Source organism: Caretta caretta, chromosome 5, assembly GCF_965140235.1.
Source record: "Caretta caretta isolate rCarCar2 chromosome 5, rCarCar1.hap1, whole genome shotgun sequence".
NCBI classification, from domain to species: domain Eukaryota; kingdom Metazoa; phylum Chordata; order Testudines; family Cheloniidae; genus Caretta; species Caretta caretta.
Window position 1 is genome coordinate 114145188 of NC_134210.1, and position 19339 is coordinate 114164526.

Below are 19339 nucleotides of genomic sequence, written 5' to 3' on the forward strand. Positions count from 1 at the left end.
GCAGAAACACAAAAGCTGCAGACTTGAGGTTGTGGTGTGTGGTCTGTTGGAGTGGTAAAACTGTTACCCTAGCTATTTTTCTTATGGAGTCACTGCTGAATCAGGGTTTATGTTCACAATGTACTTGAGCATGTTGTCAAGTTTAACTACTTATGTCAAAGGAAAGCTCGTGTACTTAAAGTAAGGCAAATGTTTACAAGTCCTTTGCTGAACTGGAGTCTTAAGGGAAAACAAGAGAAGATTTTTATTGGGTCTCTGTTTTTTTAAAAAAATCTAATTAGTACAAATCACTACTGCTGTAGGTTGATATTTTGTAGAAATAAATATTTATTTATAAATATTATAAAACCTCTGAAAAAATAAATAAAAGCAATACATTAATATTGTGAATAAATATAAATGGATCAACATAAAGACACTTTTACGAATCCAGTAAAATGATCTGAAAATCTTTTCACAGTGCAGGAAAAGAATATATATTTGCACTAGTGTAAAATTTCAGAGTGCCTAATTATAAGTGACCTAGAAACTGGGATATTCTTCTTTCTTTGTTATCCTTGCCACAAAATACACCTCCAGAAGTTTCCCTTGCTTATGAGTCCATGTCAGGATCTTTCCATGCGACTGTCGTTCCAGGCAGCTTGTGAGGGTATTTTGCATGAGATGTAGGCAGAGGTGAAAGTAAGGCTGTCCGGTCCGAAATACTGGCACTAGCTGGTACACCGTGCCATACCAGATTGGCTTCCTGAGGCTGGCCATTTAAAGGGTCTTGGGCTCCTGGCAGCGGCCAGAGCCCAAGGCCCTTTAAATTGCCGCCAGAGCCCTGCTGCCAGAGCCACTGGGTAGCGGAGGCAGCTCAGGCCATGATTTAAAGGGCCCTTTAAATCCCCACCGAAGCCCCTGGCCACCGCCGCTACACCGGGGGCTCTGGCAGGGGGCTCGGATAGCGATTTTAAGAGCCTGGGGCTCCAGCCGATGCAGGGAGCCCCAGGCCCTTTAAATCTCCACTAGAGCCCCAAGCCCCGGGGTAGCGGAGGCAGCCGAGAGCCCCTGGGGCTCTGTCGTCGATTTAAAGAGCCCGGGGCTCCACTGCGGTAGCGGCGGATGGAGCCCCAGACCCTTTAAATCACCCCGAGCTCCGGCACACCCAGCCGCCTCTGCAGCTGGTAGCCCGGGATTTAAAGACCTGGGATTTAAAAGCTGGGCCTCTTCCGGTTGAGGCCACGCCTCTTCTGGTTGAGGCCCTACCCCCTGCTCAGGACTGTGGCATACTGGTAAGTCCTTTAAGTTACTTTCACCCCTGGATGTAGGAAATCTGTTAGAGGATCTCCTGGATGTCCACTTTGGCAGTCTCTTTCTGGGTTTCTCTGGGCTATTTTCAGCAAAATCTTCTGTTTAACATTTTCTCATCTGAATAAGTCAGTCTGATAATGGCAAGGAGGACATAAATAGTGCAGCTGAAGTTTGGCAGTTTGCTTAATTCAAGATGGAATGACAGGAGTCTCGAAAGCTGCTGATTCGAGAATCAGTTTAGAGACGAAGGACTCCAGTGGAGGAGCAGTTTCATTCAGCTGTTTTCATAGCATCATTACTGGAAGCATCACGTGCTGGAATGAAAAAGGGGAATGGTTCAAACATGGAGAGATTCAAATGCCAAATAGAGGCCATCTTTTTCTACCCAGATGTCAAATCCTAAATCCTGAGCCTTAGTGCACTTGTCATCTTATCACAATTTGTTGTTACTAAAGCTGTTGAATTTAGCGGTAAACAAAAGAAAGAAAAGCAGAATAAGAACCCTCGGCCATCCTTATGTGCAAAATGAGCTGATGGGATAGAAGAGTGTGAACACAGACCCCCCGTTTTCTGGTGTCCTAACTGGAATGTTGTCTAACGAGGCAGTTGTTGAAAGGGGGCTTCTCACTGTTCTTTTCCGCAACTTAGATACTTACTGGTCAAAGTTCTATTTGGCACAGTGAGTTATCACTTAACAATATTTTGTCTTTAGTTAGCAGTTATGATATATTGGTATATTTTTCATATAGAATATTGTGTGTGGTAGAGAAGCACTAAATTATATGCTACTCTGAAAAGATTTGAGCATGCGTTTGAAATAGCTGTATGCATAAAATTACTATGGGAGAAAGATTGCGCCCGAGGTATTAGGAGTTATAACCCTATCACCCATCTTTCACCAGCTGTTTTATTCAAATAATATTATTTGAGTTTTTCTAGGAAAAAAGAAAAGATGGTACCTTCATTTTCAAGTCTCTTGGTGAGTTTGTCGAGCATGAGGAAACATCTGGGTATTTCCACACGGATGATCTCCCAGGCACATCGGCTGTATTGCTTTTCTTTCAGGAAATCCTCTATTTTCTGGAAGTATCTCTTCAGTTTGAGGCTGGTGAGCAGGAGGTTCTCATTTCCTGGGTAGGTTACCTCCTTTTCCATCTCAGCACTCAAACATGTCTCCAGCTTCTCAATCTGCTGGTGAAGTCCATTTTGGAATTCCTTTATGGAAGTCCCATTCCAGGCAGCTTGGGTGAGATTGTTGTTAAAGATATGGAAGAGCTCTTGGAGGATCTGCTGGATGGCTACCTTGGCATTCTCTTGGTGGGACAGTCGGAGCTTGAGGATATCTCTGGGCTTGAAAGCTATCCCTTCATTTAGACATTGGAAGGGAAAGTTGCCACCCATTTTCTCCAGACGCTCAAAACTCTCGCTGTTCATTCTGATTTGTAGAACATGCAGCCTGTTACAGTCCAGACATGAGATTTCACTGGAGAAGAGCAGCACGAGGCAAAATTGCAGCAAACTCCTGCTGATCATGATGATGTCTTAGATTCCCTGTGTTTGTGTAGAACTTGAGCAACTGGTGCCTGTTCAAGGTCTCCTGTAAACTTTTGTGTTTTCGACCCATGTCTCTGAATTTAAGTAGGAATTTAAGGATTCTGTAGCAAGAGATTTTTCTTTCATCACTTTCTACTTTTCAAGCTTTTGCCTGCTTGAAGTTTTTACTTTCATTTTCCTCCTTTCTATTTAGTGGAAGCGAACAAGTCATTGGAAGAACAAAATCACAGTCATTATCTTTTTTTAGAAGAAAGAATCCCTATATTTCTTTCCTGAGGGCCCCCCGCCCCACCCTCTTAGATAAAGAAAATTTAAAGGGTCAGAAGAGTGATGATTAACTCTTTCTTCCAGTTATAGGTTAGAGTAGGGACCTGCCTGTCTACTCCCACGTATCTGTAGTTAGTAGTGCTAGGCAGATCTAAACATCTGTTAGATCAGTAAGTTACATCAGCAAGACTATCCGTCTGATGAGAGAGGAAAATCCCTGTGTGTAGGGAATATCAGAGGATGGACAGAGGGCACTGAGAAACTGGGAGGTTTACTTAAGAAACTGATAACTGAAAATACTGTTCCAGAGTAGCAGCCGTGTTAGTCTGTATTCGCAAAAAGAAAAGGAGGACTTGTGGCACCTTAGAGACTAACAAATTTATTTGAGCGCAAGCTTTCGTGAGCTACAGCTCAATTTGTTAGTCTCTAAGGTGCCACAAGACCTCCTTTTCTTTTTGCAAAGACTGTATGGTTGGTAATATGCTAGAGTGACTGACATAAATGAATGCTACTTTCAAACGTGTTTCCCTTTTCACCATTCAAGCTTTATTCTTTTTTTCAGTGTGCATTTCACTGAGCTTGGGCATTGAAATTCAAGTGGGCTGATGAGTGAAGTTTGCATCCTGTAGCAAGTTTCACTTTCTGTTTTTCATACCATAGCACTAGGCTGTCATGTTGGAGTTTCCATCAGTGAAGGGGAATGGTTTTCAACCCAAAAATTGAAAAGGAATATTTTCATATTAATTTTAAAGAAGGAAAAGAAGAAAACATGACCATATTTCTGTCCGTGTCACTTCTTTTACATCTCCCTCTCCCATCACCTCAAGCACTTTTTAAAATCATAATCTAGAGTTTTGCCTAAACGATTTGGAAGCGTCACTGTAAAGAAGGCAGTTTATTGTACATAAGAATACCATATAAGGGACCCAATCATGCCAGAGGCGCTGCACCCCAATCTTGCATTTACTCCACTGGGAGTTCTGCGTGTGCATTTCCTGGCAAGCTGAAGCTTCAGGAGATAATAGTTATATGAAAGAGCGAGAAATTAAAAAAATCTGAATCTTAGCTGTTCTTGTTCAAGTAAGAAAGCTATGGGAATAAAGACACAAAGTCTCTCAGCATATTTTCATCAGCAATGAGCCTGTTTTCTGGGAAAGGTTAGATGCAGACTGAGCTGGGTGAAATATTTGCTAGAATTTGATGAAATCCTGTATATTTAAATTTCAGTGAAAAGAGCAGGAAATTTTATTGGAATATTTTTCTTCTGTGTCAGCCATCTTAACCTGAATGTGAAATAAGAGATTAGTTTAGCCCCTTTTCCAATAGGCAAATCTGCAAATAAATTCAGAATTTGCTAATGGATTTATTTAAAGTGATTTGACAAATGATTTATACACATTCCACTCTGATTGCTCAGGACCTCGTCACCACACTCATTTCCCTATGAGTATTTGCTATTCATAATTTGCTACTTGTCCTGTGTGATGGTTCACCTGAGTCAATGCTATTATGTCTGTTCCTGGGATGGTTGCTTTCTAATTCAAAACTGCTTTCCAGATGGCTGCATGAACTTTTCTGGAGAAAAGTCTCTTTAAAATATGTATTTATATGAGTGTTTCTTATACTTTCTGACTACAGAGATGTTCTTTTCCAACAAAAACTCACACGTACAAATATTTCAGAAAATGTTTACAAAGGGCCAAACATTTTTCATAAATGTTGAATCAGTCTCAAATGTTCAGGCTGTGGCTGAATTATGTGGTTGGCAGTGCTGCTGTTGACTGATAGCTCTTCAGAACTACTATCCACCTACACCAAACTTGGTAGAGAGGAGGATCCTCACTAGATCTGATGCCACCAGCAGGTTGATTACTATAATTTTAAATGTTGGGTTTAGGTAATTTTTAGGCATTGTTGATGTTATAACTGAAAGTTTAATCCATTCTGTGCACCAAACTGGTTGTTGGTGGCAAGGAGCACTCACGCCTGATGTGGAGGGTGTGGAGGGGTGGCACCAGCTGGTCAGAAAACTGGGGGATAGAATTGCTGACTTGAGTGTACACAAGCCTGATTCATATGGCTTGGTTTGTTTGTGTGTGTGTGTGTGTGTCAGGCGGAGGCCGGGGGAAAGGGGAGGAGTCTCTGTAAGACTTATTACTTTTAAAGTGATATTATGAAGTTGTTGTCTTGAAATTTCCTCATCATAGGAAACCTCTTTCTATGTGTATCCATCCGGTTGGACAGGACCTCCAGAAGGTACTCACTAGGCTGAGGACAACGGGGACACTTAACTTTAAGACTGTGTTTCCGAGTTGGGAAACCAGTTTGGCGAAGTTGGTGTTAAGGAGAATGGGGGTTAGGAGTGGAAAGTTACTGAAGGTCAACAAAGAGACAGATGACAAAACCAAAAGGTTCTAAAAGAAATCCTAGGGGGAAGACCCACAGGACATTTGGGCAAGAGGAAGGAAGGGAATGAACTGGCCAAGGCCAGGTTATGTGAGCTGGAGGAGAATGCTCTGTTTTTGTGCATATAAGTGATGCATTGCAACAGAAGGATGTTGGATGACCCCAAGTGATTCTGATACAGGCTCATAGAATGGCCTGGTGTGTTGAGGAAACTGAGGCAGGGAATTGCAGATAGGGTTTACAATTTTTGTTCCATTTTCTGTATTTCCGAGTGATTAATTAAAGAGCAATAGTGTGTTAGAATCCTGTGCAAAGTGTCTCCGTATTGTAATCTAAAGGTATTACATGGCCCCTGGAAGAGGTAAACACCTCTGGGTATATTTCTGGGAGAGGACATGTTAAAGCACATTCTGAGCTTCAAAGACTTCCCAGTTGACATGTTGGATGAGCCCCCCCTTGTAACGCCGACAGGCTGAAGTTGGCACCTGACCAAAATGACCAAGGAGGAGATAAGTTACTTTCAAAGCTGGAGTGGGGGGGAACAAAGGGTCTGTCTGTCTGTCTGTCTGTGTGATGCTTTTGCCGGGAACAGATCAGGAATGCTCTTCAGAACTCCTGTAAAAAGTTAGGAAGCAATCTAGCTAGAAATGCATTTGATGTCCTTTTGTTTAAATGGCTGGTAAATAAGCTGTGCTGAATGGAATGTATATTTTTGTAACTTATTAAATGTAGCTTATTAAATGTAGCTTATTAAATGGTAGCTTAACTGGTGTGTGTTTGAAGGTGTATACTGTCTTGATTGGTGCCCTCTTCTCCCCCCGGCACCCCCCCCCCCCCCGCCAGCAGTAGTTTGGCCTCTTCCAGGACATCTACTCCACCAAACATCCACAACAAGAAGTTATCTGCTCGGGGAAAACAACCAAGGAAAAAGTAGCAGAGGAAAAAGAGGCAGAGATCAGGTGTGGTGCATGGTTTGTTATCGTGGAAAGATTAATTATCACTCCATAGCTCCTTTTTTCCTATGGAAGTACAGTGAACTTGCACACTGATTCATCCGTGTATCTAAGTATGTTCCCAGCTGGAAGCATGAACACCAGTAGGATGGGTCACATACTAGAAGTCACGTGCATAAATAGTTTCTGGACTTGGGGTTTTAAGGCTGAACAATAATAGAGTGTTTGGTTGGATTTTTTTTTAAGCAAATCATTACCACTCTGTTTCCATTTTGTATAAGAAAATAATTTATTTCAATTATTCTACGATAAAATATCATTAAGCGCAATAAATAATAGACTGATATAAATATCCTGTTACAAATATCATAAAATGATCTGAAACTATTTCCACAATGCACAAATAGAATAAATAGTAGCAACAGCTTTTAAAATTCCACTGCATCTCATTGTAAATCATGTCTAAAATGTTCATTGATTTCAGTTAGTCCTTCTAAACAGGTTGGTATTTTTAATTTCTAAACTTCTTTGTCCTGTAGTTGAAAACTACAAACTACAGACTTTGTCCTGTAGTTGAAAACTGCATAATTCCACTTGGATTCTCTTGCCAGCGCTGATGCTGAACTGCTTGTCTGCTAGAGGAAAGAACTGGTATCTCTTCACCTTCATCCTGGTGAGCTGAAGGTCCGTCCTTCCGTCCTAGTAAAAGAGTCCCGCTTTCCATCATTGCAACCAAACCTGTCTCCAGATGCCCAGCTGGCTGATGAGTCTATGTTGGAATCTCTGACTGGAACTCCCGCCTCAGGGAGCTTGTTTGGAAGCTGTTCCAGTTCACATGTGTTATGCTGTTATACTGTGGTTATACTGCATGTTACAGTTCAGAGGTGAGATTGGATCAGAGAAGAGATCATAGAAATATAAAGCAAACACACAATGTCAACAATGTTTAAGGTCCAACCCTTTCTTTTAAAATTCTTAATTGTCTTGTAACTTTTTTGCATCGATATCCTTCATTTTGCATTTTAAACCTGAGTAAATGAACAGAATATTATCACATGAAATGAAATTTGTGCAGTTGGAATTTCATGAGAGTGAATGTACGGCATAATACATCAACCATTATGGAGGGTTAGATGTCACTGTGGGAAGAATCTGCAGAGAGGAGGAATTCCACTGCATCCGTCTGTCTTCACCTCAGTAGTTGCAGCATCCGGAGCTGAAATGAAATTGGAAATAGTTCAAACACAAAGGGAAAAAGTATAATTTTCACTGAATTGATCTCAAGAAATTAAATGACAATATCTTTTCCACACGTAAGCTCGCAAGTCTTTTAGTATGTTCATATTTTTTTAAAAAGTCTCCAGGAAGCTTCTCAAACCTTGGAATACTAGAAATAGTTCTCATGAGGACAAATTAATTAATAGCCATGCTGATAATTGTAGAAACACACTATGTATGTCGAAGTCAGAGTGCTTTGGTCATCGGATAATGATACTTCCTTCCCTCCCATACCACAAAGCGCTGGTGAGGTGCCGAAGGATTCCACATATGTGTACTTTGTTGCATGGTCTGCCAATTCCCTACTGCACAACAGTACTGATATGTGAGAGATTATCAAGATGTGCAAAAATAAACAATAAACAAATAAACAATAGTAGAAACACCAAAAAGTAAATCCATGTCACTGAAAATCCATTTCCAGGACAGGACAGGAAGAGCCTAAAGCTGCTGCCATGGAAATCAGTTGCGATTTGGCCACTGATCCTATGAAAGAAGAATCAGGCCCTATATAAGCAGAGTTATAAAATATCCGTTATCTTTGTTCAGCTGTATAAATTACCTTAATGTGAATTCATTTACTCCAGGGAAAAGTTTTGTACTGTACCTTAGTTACTCAGCCTTCGAGTGAGTTTGTCAATCAGTACAAAACATCTGGGTATTTCCACGCGAATGATCTCCCAGGCACACAGGCTGTATTGCTTTTCTTTCAGGAAAGCATCTATCCCCTGAAAGTATTTTTTCACTCTCCGACTGGTGATCTGGAGGTCCTGACTTTCTGGGTTGGTTAAGCCCTTCTCTGTCTGTGCTCTCAAACATGCCTCCAGCCGCTGAATTTGCTGGTAAAGGCCATTTTGGAACCTGACTATGGAAGCCCCATCCCAAGCACTTTGGGTGAGGTTTTTGCTAAAGATGTTGAAGATCTCTTGGAGGATCTCTTGAATTGCCACCTTGGCATTCTCCTTCGGGGACACTGGGAGTTGGAGGACATCCTGGGTGGGTTTGAAAGCTGCCCTTTCATTTATGCATTGTGAGGGGAGATTTCCGCTCACTTTCTCCAGAAGCGCCAAGCTCTCTTTGTTCACTTTGTTCTGCTGGAAGTGAAGCATGGTACAGAGCTGAGATGAGATTTCAGTGGAGAAGAGCAGTATGAGGCAAATGTGCAGCAAACACCTGGTGGTCATGCCGATGTCTTCCACTTCTTTTCTTTGTGTGGAACCTTGAGCCTGGAGTTTGTTGAGGGTCCTATGTAGACTGCTGTGTCTTTCCTTCATGTCTCTGACTTTAAATAATTGGCTGCAGAATTTTTGTTTCATCATTTTCTGTTTTTTTTTAAAAGGTTTTTCCCTCCTGGAGGCTTCAGTCTTTTTCTTTCTGTATAATTCACTGCTTTCTAGATTCTTTTACCACGCTTCCTCCTTTTTGTATTGTTGTGAAAGTGACCAAACCCCTTTCACTTATGCTGGATCCACATACATACAGGCTTTTCATGATGCATTAATTTAAAGATCTAATATAATAAGATCATCCACACTTCAGAAGTGGTAATGAGAAGACCGCCAATTCATCAAACCCTACACTTTTCTCATTCATCACTTCCTGCATTTGACAGACAAAACTAGTTTAGGTATATTTAAAGTTTTGAGGCCTGGAGGAAGTGGGAGGAAAGCATTGGCCTCAGGGGAGCTGGAACAGTTTGTGTAGTGGGGCTGTTGAGAGCCATTGAACCAAACTGTAAACCGTGAATATGAAGGAAACCACTTCAAGCCAGGGGGTATGGCAGCACCTATGTTAGGCCTCCCAAAAATAATGGTAAATTTCAACTTCAGTCATGCAACTTGAAAAGCACACTTAATATGTAGACACCAGCAAATATCGGTATCTTCCTTCTAGGAAAACACAGGAGATAGAGAGTGAGCTCTGAGAGAATGGAACCTTTTTTCATTTTTTGTTTACTTCCAGATCTCAATGTATATACTGAAGCTGAGCAATCGATGCAGTTAGATGGTGTGAACATGTTGTCCTATTGGTCACTCTGAGTAGTTGACAGTGGTGAAAAATGGAAGGTAATTAGTAAAACAGGATGAGCAATTAGTTACACATACTAGAGAGGTACCCACATGGATGATTGTGATTTACAGTGGGGCCAGAAGGAGGTGATTTGTAAGAGAAGTCCTGATTTGTATATTTAACAGGCATGTCCCTGAGTTGTAGTCATTCAAAGAATTTTTTAAAAATCAAAATCAGTGTTCACCATTTTGGCTAGTTCCTTCCCTTAACTTTTTTGTTTTCCCCTTGGCGTGGGCAGGGAAATTCTTCAGCTTTGATTTAGCCTCTTTGTTTCCTGTGGTCACATTTCATTTTCTGGTTCTCTTCCCCTAGCACAGACTGTTGTGCTGGATTTTGCCATCATGGCAGGAAAATGTGTTTTCATCCAAAAAGAAAACTATTTTCACTGAAATTAGAAAGGAAGAATCACCTGAATAAACCATGAAAACATTTCTGTGCATATTAATTTGGTTAGAGTCTCCCAAGGCTTCCTGCACTTTGATAAGAACTATCAGAGTCTTGCATCAGCGACATGAAAGTTTCTGAATAGTGCAGAGAAAGCAGACTTACCAGAGCCCCCAGATTGCCATGCACTACGCTCCCTATTCTCGCATTATTTTCCATGGGTGTTGGGGATGTTTATCCCACACGAGGGTGAAGTCCAGAGAAGATGTTGAGGAGAGAGGGAAATAAGTACTGTAGTATGAATACTAGGAGAGGATAAGGTAACAAAGTAATCACAGGGTAATGCGGGGCAGGGGAGCCAAATCATCTTTTTCAATAAATCTATATGGTGACAATAATTTAGGGGTACTTGAATAGTTGTTGTTGTATGGCTGCTGAAAGCCAGTGAACAAAACTGTAAACACTGTATATAATGGAGACCATGCATTCACTTGCTAATATTACTTGATGCTGCTCAACCCCAGCACCCCTACTTCCATCTTCCCTGCAGCAAGTAGGCAAAGAACCAGTCTATTATTTGAGAAAACTTGGTTACAAGGGCCTCAGAGCCTGCTGCAGAGGATCCGTGTAGGGGTAGAGCCTTCTGCTTATGCCTCTTCCCTGTGCCACATGGAAGGGTGTGTGGGGTGAGATGAGGTGCCGTGGAGTCAGAAGCTTATGCTCCCAGTTCCCTCTTGGGGTGTTCTCCATACAGTTATGATCCACATGTGGGGCCTGGAACGAGCAGACGCGCATTGAGCTGGGGCAGTGCTACTACAGGTCTGGTGGGTGCATCTCTCCATGTCACCTACAGAGAGTGTCTGAGGCAACTGCAGTCTGAAGGAAGCCCTGGTTTCCTGGCTGTAATGGAACCTCGCTGACAGGGACCGGAACGGGGCTCTGAGTGGTCCCAACAACTGATGCAGAAACTCAGTAGCTCTGTGTGAAAAGACCTAGTGTTCTGTGTAGAAGCCACAGGCTCATCTGCTTCTATGATGAAGGCTGGGGAGAAACCTGCGAGTATCCCCTCCTGCCTGCCAGCGGAAGGATAAAAGTGAGCTGAAGTGGGGATGTATTATTAGCATGTTCCTCCCTTTTTATCCCCCTGTGGTTGGCTTTCCCACAGGAAGGCCTGAAATCTTAGATGATACATGGCATCAAATGGCTTCTTCAGTAGATGAATGGATTTTTTCCACATAGCACAGCTTATAAACAATATGATGGGATGAATGTCAGGAGGATCCCCACTGCACTCCATGAGCAACAAAGCAGTTAGAATCTGAAGAGTTTGTATGGCTCCCAGGTGTTATATGACAGCCATGTTCCATCAGAGGGGCAGGGGATACATTCTGGGGGTGGTGATTTTGTAATCCTTGACTTTTTCATGCAGGGTAATTTTGCTCTCATTATTCTCAGATGATTGTGTTTTGTCAATATAACCTTTGGCTCCAACTACATGAAGGAATGAATGAAAGGAGAAAGATTTGGGCAGGAAAGAACTTGGACAGCTGATGGCTACAGCTCTTGGAAGAAACTGCACCATAAGAAAGGAGAGGCATTTGTTTTAAGAGTTAACTCCTTGTACATGCCTCTAAACCAGCAGGTCCCAAACTGAGTTTCCTGAATCAGTGGCAGTACGTGGAGTACTGGGTGATGGTCTTCAGAGGACTGGCAGATCCCACGTTCCTTTAAAGACCGCTAAACTTATATAAATGCGTTTCTAGTACTACCTTTCTTTGTAAGCATTTGGTGTACCTGCCACACAAATGTTAGCTGATCCTGAATGGGAGGGGAAAGGATCAATTTTTGTAAGATGAGGCCCACATAACGAAATGTTTGAGAACCCCTCAGCTAAAGAGAACAGAGGGCAAAAGCTTCTGCAATGCTGCCATCTGTTGACTGTGAAGAATTTAGTCTCCGACTAGAGACACCATGGTTTGGACTGTGTTACAAAAGGGATTTAAAATGGGACATACCTTCCCGGTTTTTTTCCCAAAGGCAGTTTTTCCCCAATCAGTGAAAAAATTCACACACACTTTGTTTTTTTACTATTTGAACATTTAATGTAATGGTTGTTTGACTTCTTTAAAAACTTTTAAATAAGAAATCTCCAGATTTAGAGTGTGTCTTAAATTAATGCTAGACAATGATGGGACTGACTAATAGCTCTTCAAAAATACTATCTATCTACCCAAACTTGGCAACGAGATCCTAACAAGATTGGTCCAATGGATGGTTTTTTGCTTTCAGGTAATTTTTAACTATTGGGTTTAGGGTAATTTTTAGTCATTCACAGCTCAACTGAAATTTTGATGCACTGTGCTCCTTCAGCTGGTGGTTGTTGGTGCAACATGCAGTCCCTAAGCACACACGCTTGTTTTGGGAACACCCGGGGGAGAGCAAAGGGAAGCAGCAGCAGATGCTTACAAGCCTGAATGACAGGAGGGGTTGGGTATGTACAAGCTTGATAGTGTTTGTGAGCCAAGTGTACCCAAACCTGACTGGTGGAGGGGGAAAATTAGACCCACGTAAGCCTCCCTGATGGTGGTGGTGGGGGAGATACGGAGTCTGCGTACATGGAAACCTGACACACACATCTCATTGGGGAGGAAGGGGACAAGCAACTTTGTACCAAGACAGCCTGAAGTCTTCCCCTTAGAATGCCTGTGTCTCCATCATCCCTTTCATTTCATCACAATGAGCTACTGCTCCAAACACTTGCAACTACAAATGTTGTGGGTGAAAATGATCTGTTATGTCACAGGAAAGCTTGTGTACTTAAAGTTAGGCAAATGTTTACAAGTCCTTTGCTGAACTGGAGTCTTAAGGGAAAACAAGAGAAGATTTTTATTGGGTCTCTGTTTTTTAAAAAAAATCTAATTAGTACAAATCACTACTGCTGTAGGTTGCTATTTTGTAGGAATAAATATTTATTTATAAATATTATAAAACCTCTGAAAAAATGAATAAAAGCAATACATTAATATTGTGAATAAATATAAATGGATCAACATAAAGACACTTTTACAAATCCAGTAAAATGATCTGAAAATCTTTTCACAGTGCAGGAAAAGAATATATATTTGGACTAGTGTAAAATTTAAAGACCTGGGATTTAAAGGCTGGGCCTCTTCCGGTTGAGGCCCTACCCCCTGCTCAGGACTGTGGCATACTGGTAAGTCCTTTAAGTTACTTTCACCCCTGGATGTAGGAAATCTATTGGAGGATCTACTGCATGGCCACTTTGGCAGTCTCTTTCTGGGTTTCTCTGGGCTATTTTCAGCAAAATCTTCTGTTTAACATTTTCTCATGTGAATAAATCAGTCTGGTAATGGCAAGGAGGACATAAATAGTGCAGTTGAAGTTTGGCAGTTTGCTTAATTCAAGATGGACTGATAGGAGTCTCGAAAGCTGCTTATTTGAGAATCAGTTTCGAGACGACGGACTCCAGTGGAGGTGCAGTTTCATTCAGCCGTTTTCAGAGCATCATTACTGGAAGCATCACGTGCTGGAATGAAAAAGGGGAATGGTTCAAACATGGAGAGATTCAAATGCCAAATAGAGGCCATCTTTTTCTAACCAGATGTCAAATCCTAAATCCTGAGCCTTAGTGCACTTGTCATCCTGTCACAATTTGTTGTTACTAAAGCTGTTGAAGTTAGCGGTAAACAAAAGAAAGAAAAGCAGAATAAGAACCCTCGGCCATCCCTATGTGCAAAATGAGCTGATGGGATAGAAGAGTGTGAACACAGACCCCCCATTTTCTGGTGTCCTAACTGGAACGTTGTCTAACGAGGCAGTTGTTGAAAGGGGGCTTCTCACTGTTCTTTTCTATTTGGCATAGTTAGTTATCACTTAACAATATTTTGTCTTTAGTTAGCAGTTATGATATATTGGTATATTTTTCATATAGAATATTGTGTGTGGTAGAGAAGCACTAAATTATATGCTACTCTGAAAAGATTTGAGCATGCGTTTGAAATAGCTGTATGCATAAAATTACTATGGGAGAAAGATTGGGCCTGACATATTAGGATTTATAACCGTATCACCCATCTTTCACCAACTGTTTTATTCAAATAATATTATTTGAGTTTTTCTAGGAAAAAAGAAAAAATGGTACCTTCATTTTCAAGTCTCTTGGTGAGTTTGTCGAGCATGAGGAAACATCTGGATATTTCCACACGGATGATCTCCCAGGCACACCGGCTGTATTGCTTTTCTTTCAGGAAATCCTTTATTGTCTGGAAGAATCTCTTCAGTTTGAGGCTGGTGAGCAGGAGGTTCTCATTTCCTGGGTAGGTTACCTCCTTTTCCATCTCAGCACTCAAACACATCTCCAGCTTCTCAATCTGCTGGTGAAGTCCGTTTTGGAATTCCTTTATGGAAGTCCCATTCCAGGCAGCTTGGGTGAGATTGTTGTTAAAGATATGGAAGAGCTCTTGGAGGATCTGCTGGATGGCTACCTTGGCATTCTCTTGGTGGGACAGTCGGAGCTTGAGGATATCTCTGGGCTTGAAAGCTATCCCTTCATTTAGACATTGGAAGGGAAAGTTGCCACCCATTTTCTCCAGACGCTCAAAACTCTCGCTGTTCATTCTGATTTGTAGAACATGCAGCCTGTTACAGTCCAGACATGAGATTTCACTGGAGAAGAGCAGCACGAGGCAAAATTGCAGCAAACTCCTGCTGATCATGATGATGTCTTAGATTCCCTGTGTTTGTGTAGAACTTGAGCAACTGGTGCCTGTTCAAGGTCTCCTGTAAACTTTTGTGTTTTCGACCCATGTCTCTGAATTTAAGTAGGAATTTAAGGATTCTGTAGCAAGAGATTTTTCTTTCATCACTTTCTACTTTTCAAGCTTTTGCCTGCTTGAAGTTTTTACTTTCATTTTCCTCCTTTCTATTTAGTGGAAGCGAACAAGTCATTGGAAGAACAAAATCACAGTCATTATCTTTTTTTAGAAGAAAGAATCCCTATATTTCTTTCCTGAGGGCCCCCCGCCCCACCCTCTTAGATAAAGAAAATTTAAAGGGTCAGAAGAGTGATGATTAACTGTTTCATCCAGTTACAGGTTAGAGTAGGGACCTGCCTGTCTATTCCCAAGTATCTGTAGTTAGTAGTGCTAGGCAGATCTAAACATCTGTTAGATCAGTAAGTTACATCAGCAAGACTATCCGTCTGATGAGAGAGGAAAATCCCTGTGTGTAGGGAATACCAGAGGATGGACAGAGGGCACTGAGAAACTGGGAGGTTTACTTAAGAAACTGATAACTGAAAATACTGTTCCAGAGTAGCAGCCGTGTTAGTCTGTATTCGCAAAAAGAAAAGGAGGACTTGTGGCACCTTAGAGACTAACAAATTTATTTGAGCGCAAGCTTTCGTGAGCTACAGCTCAATTTGCTAGTCTCTAAGGTGCCACAAGACCTCCTTTTCTTTTTGCAAAGACTGTATGGTTGGTAATATGCTAGAGTGACTGACATAAATGAATGTTACTTTCAAACGTGTTTCCCTTTTCACCATTCAAGCTTTATTCTTTTTTTCAGTGTGCATTTCACTGAGCTTGGGCATTGAAATTCAAGTGGGCTGATGAGTGAAGTTTGCATCCTGTAGCAAGTTTCACTTTCTGTTTTTCATACCATAGCACTAGGCTGTCACGTTGGAGTTTCCATCAGTGAAGGGGAATGGTTTTCAACCCAAAAATTGAAAAGGAATATTTTCATATTAATTTTAAAGAAGGAAAAGAAGAAAACATGACCATATTTCTGTTCGTGTCACTTCTTTTACATCTCCCTCTCCCATCACCTCAAGCATTTTTTAAAATCATAATCTAGAGTTTTGCCTAAACGATTTGGAAGCGTCACTGTAAAGAAGGCAGTTTATTGTACATAAGTATACCACATAAGGGACCCAATCATGCCAGAGGCGCTGCACCCCAATCTTGCATTTACTCCACTGGGAGTTCTGCGTGTGCATTTCCTGGCAAGCTGAAGCTTCAGGAGATAATAGTTATATGAAAGAGCGAGAAATTAAAAAAATCTGAATCTTAGCTGTTCTTGTTCAAGTAAGAAAGCTATGGGAATAAAGACACAAAGTCTCTCAGCATATTTTCATCAGCAATGAGCCTGTTTTCTGGGAAAGGTTAGATGCAGACTGAGCTGGGTGAAATATTTGCTAGAATTTGATGAAATCCTGTATATTTAAATTTCAGTGAAAAGAGCAGGAAATTTTATTGGAATATTTTTCTTCTGTGTCAGCCATCTTAACCTGAATGTGAAATAAGAGATTAGTTTAGCCCCTTTTCCAATAGGCAAATCTGCAAATAAATTCAGAATTTGCTAATGGATTTATTTAAAGTGATTTGACAAATGATTTATACACATTCCACTCTGATTGCTCAGGACCTTGTCACCACACTCATTTCCCTATGAGTATTTGCTATTCATAATTTGCTACTTGTCCTGTGTGATGGTTCACCTGAGTCAGTGCTATTGTGTCTGTTCCTGGGATGGTTGCCTTCTAATTCAAAACTGCTTTCCAGATGGCTGCATGAACTTTTCTGGAGAAAAGTCTATTTAAAATATGTATTTATATGAGTGTTTCTTATACTTTCTGACTACAGAGATATTCTTTTCCAACAAAAACTCACACGTACAAATATTTCAGAAAATGTTTACAAAGGGCCAAACATTTTTCATAAATGTTGAATCAGTCTCAAATGTTCAGGCTGTGGCTGAATTATGTGGTTGGCAGTGCTGCTGTTGACTGATAGCTCTTCAGAACTACTATCCACCTACACCAAACTTGGTAGAGAGGAGGATCCTCACTAGATCTGATGCCACCAGCAGGTTGATTACTATAATTTTAAATGTTGGGTTTAGGTAATTTTTAGGCATTGTTGATGTTATAACTGAAAGTTTAATCCATTCTGTGCACCAAACTGGTTGTTGGTGGCAAGGAGCACTCACGCCTGATGTGGAGGGTGTGGAGGGGTGGCACCGGCTGGTCAGAAAACTGGGGGATAGAATTGCTGACTTGAGTGTACACAAGCCTGATTCATATGGCTTGGTTTGTTTGTGTGTGTGTGTGTGTGTCAGGCGGAGGCCGGGGGAAAGGGGAGGAGTCTCTGTAAGACTTATTACTTTTAAAGTGATATTATGAAGTTGTTGTCATGAAATTTCCTCATCATAGAAAACCTCTTTCTATGTGTATCCATCCGGTTGGACAGGACCTCCAGCAGGTACTCACTAGGCTGAGGACAACGGGGACACTTAACTTTAAGACTGTGTTTCCGAGTTGGGAAACCAGTTTGGCGAAGTTGGTGTTAAGGAGAATGGGGGTTAGGAGTGTGGAAAGTTACTGAAGGTCAACAAAGAGACAGATGACAAAACCAAAAGGTTCTAAAAGAAATCCTAGGGGGAAGACCCACAGGACATTTGGGCAAGAGGAAGGAAGGGGATGAACTGGCCAAGGCCAGGTTATGTGAGCTGGAGGAGAATGCTCTGTTTTTGTGCATATAAGTGATGCATTGCAACAGAAGGATGTTGGATGACCCCAAGTGATTCTGATACAGGCTCATAGAATGGCCTGGTGTGTTGAGGAAACTGAGGCAGGGAATTGCAGATAGGGTTTACAATTTTTGTTCCATTTTCTGTATTTCCAAGTGATTAATTAAAGAGCAATAGCGTGTTAGAATCCTGTGCAAAGTGTCTCCGTATTATAATCTACACGTACTACATGGCCCCTGGAAGAGGTAAACACCTCTGGGTATATTTCTGGGAGAGGACATGTTAAAGCACATTCTGAGCTTCAAAGACTTCCCAGTTGACATGTTGGATGAGCCCCCCCTTGTAACGCTGACAGGCTGAAGTTGTCAGCAGGCAGGATTGAACCTTGGACATTTGAACCTTAGTGCATGAGCCTTGACTGTGTGAACATGTGATAATGCCTCTTAAGCCAGGGTTGTAGCAGACTCCCCAATCTCTAAATGGTTCAGGTGCCAGTAGAGGGTGACAGAGCACCACACCAGCCAGGCACGGGTTGTATATTTCCCCTCGCTGAGGAAGCCCAAGCCAAGCTTCAGAGACTTCCCAGCTGATATCCCAGCTAGGGTGACCAGACAACAAGTGTGAAAAATGGCGGCAGGAGGTGAGGGGTAATAGGTACCTAGATACGACAAAGCTCCAAATATGGGGACTGTCCCGATAAAATCGGGACATCTGGTCACCCTAATCCCAGCTGCCCAAAAATGACACTTTAAAAGGTTGTCTGGGGCAACTGCATGCAGCCTGGAGCAGCCCTGGGAAATACTACTTGGCACTGAAAAGACGGGGGCAGAGAATCTAATGGGACCAGAGCGAGAGAGATGCTGCAGATCTCTGTGTCTGGAGAGACCTTTTTGATCGGTGCAGAAACCATAGACTCTGCTGAGTGTGGAGATGGAACAACAGCCACTTCCATGAGGAAGTCTACGGACAAACCCACCCCTCCTTCTTCCTGCCCCTGAGTGGAAGCATGTGGGAGAATCTCAGAGAGAGAAATTAACATTTTTTTCCTCTCTTTTAAGAAGTGTGAGCTGGGCTTTCCCACAGGCATGGCTGCTCCTTATGATACGGGTGATATTGTCAGAGCTCAGCTGAACATTGCGTTCAGCATTCCCCTTCTTTTATTAAAGGTGTGATGGAATGAAGGGGAACAGTTTCCCCCCAGAGCTGAATGGGTTTGGGTCTGTTAGACTTTTTCAGAAGAATTCCATAGTTTTCGTGGGCAGTAACTGACTGACGCATTCCACCCAATGGGGAAATGTGTTTTAGAGGTGACAAAGAGAAACTTTGATAATTCTAATACAGAATGCCCCATTCCTGCTCTCATTATTCACATGTAATTGGTGTGTGTTAAGGGGTGCATGCACTCTTGCTTAGTGGGGGAAAAGGACCAATCTAGCCTCTTCCAACACAACTGTCTACTACACCAAACACCCAAACTGACAAGTTTTTTGGGGGACAAGTAACCTGGTAAAAAGTAGAATGGTAAAAGGTGGGAGAATTAAGGTGTGGTGTGTGGTCTGTTTGAATGGAAAGGCTGCAAATTGGGA

The 19339-nt window shown here is 41.8% G+C and overlaps 3 protein-coding genes across 3 annotated transcripts; all 3 read right to left on the reverse strand.

Moving 5' to 3' along the window:
* Nucleotides 1–1563: 1563 nt before the first annotated feature.
* Nucleotides 1564–2838, reverse strand: LOC142072040 (interferon beta-like). The gene is made up of 2 exons (XM_075128257.1): nucleotides 2253–2838; nucleotides 1564–1607 (listed from the first exon to the last, which is right to left on the reverse strand). Exons 1-2 carry the CDS (start codon nucleotides 2824–2826, stop codon nucleotides 1564–1566), a joined length of 618 nt encoding a protein of 205 aa, XP_074984358.1. The 5' UTR covers nucleotides 2827–2838.
* A 5521-nt stretch (nucleotides 2839–8359) lies between these two features.
* On the reverse strand, nucleotides 8360–8941 carry LOC142072041 (interferon beta-like). The gene has a single exon (XM_075128258.1). The coding sequence runs from the start codon at nucleotides 8933–8935 to the stop codon at nucleotides 8360–8362; it is 576 nt and encodes a 191-aa protein (XP_074984359.1). The 5' UTR covers nucleotides 8936–8941.
* Nucleotides 8942–13708: 4767 nt separating this feature from the next.
* LOC125637195 (interferon beta-like) lies at nucleotides 13709–14953 on the reverse strand. Its single transcript, XM_048851387.2, has 2 exons — nucleotides 14368–14953; nucleotides 13709–13752 (listed from the first exon to the last, which is right to left on the reverse strand). Exons 1-2 carry the CDS (start codon nucleotides 14939–14941, stop codon nucleotides 13709–13711), a joined length of 618 nt encoding a protein of 205 aa, XP_048707344.2. The 5' UTR covers nucleotides 14942–14953.
* Nucleotides 14954–19339: the final 4386 nt, after the last annotated feature.

Bases quoted from the DNA above. Each gene is read 5' to 3' on its own strand.
- LOC142072040 (XM_075128257.1), bottom strand. From the start codon at position 2,826: ATGATCAGCAGGAGTTTGCTGCAATTTTGCCTCGTGCTGCTCTTCTCC. The intron at 1,608-2,252 runs GTACCATCTTTT...TTTTCATTCCAG, and splicing joins CAAGAGACTTGAAAATGAAG to CACGTGATGCTTCCAGTAAT.
- LOC142072041 (XM_075128258.1), bottom strand. From the start codon at position 8,935: ATGACCACCAGGTGTTTGCTGCACATTTGCCTCATACTGCTCTTCTCC.
- LOC125637195 (XM_048851387.2), bottom strand. From the start codon at position 14,941: ATGATCAGCAGGAGTTTGCTGCAATTTTGCCTCGTGCTGCTCTTCTCC. The intron at 13,753-14,367 runs GTACCATTTTTT...TTTTCATTCCAG, and splicing joins CAAGAGACTTGAAAATGAAG to CACGTGATGCTTCCAGTAAT.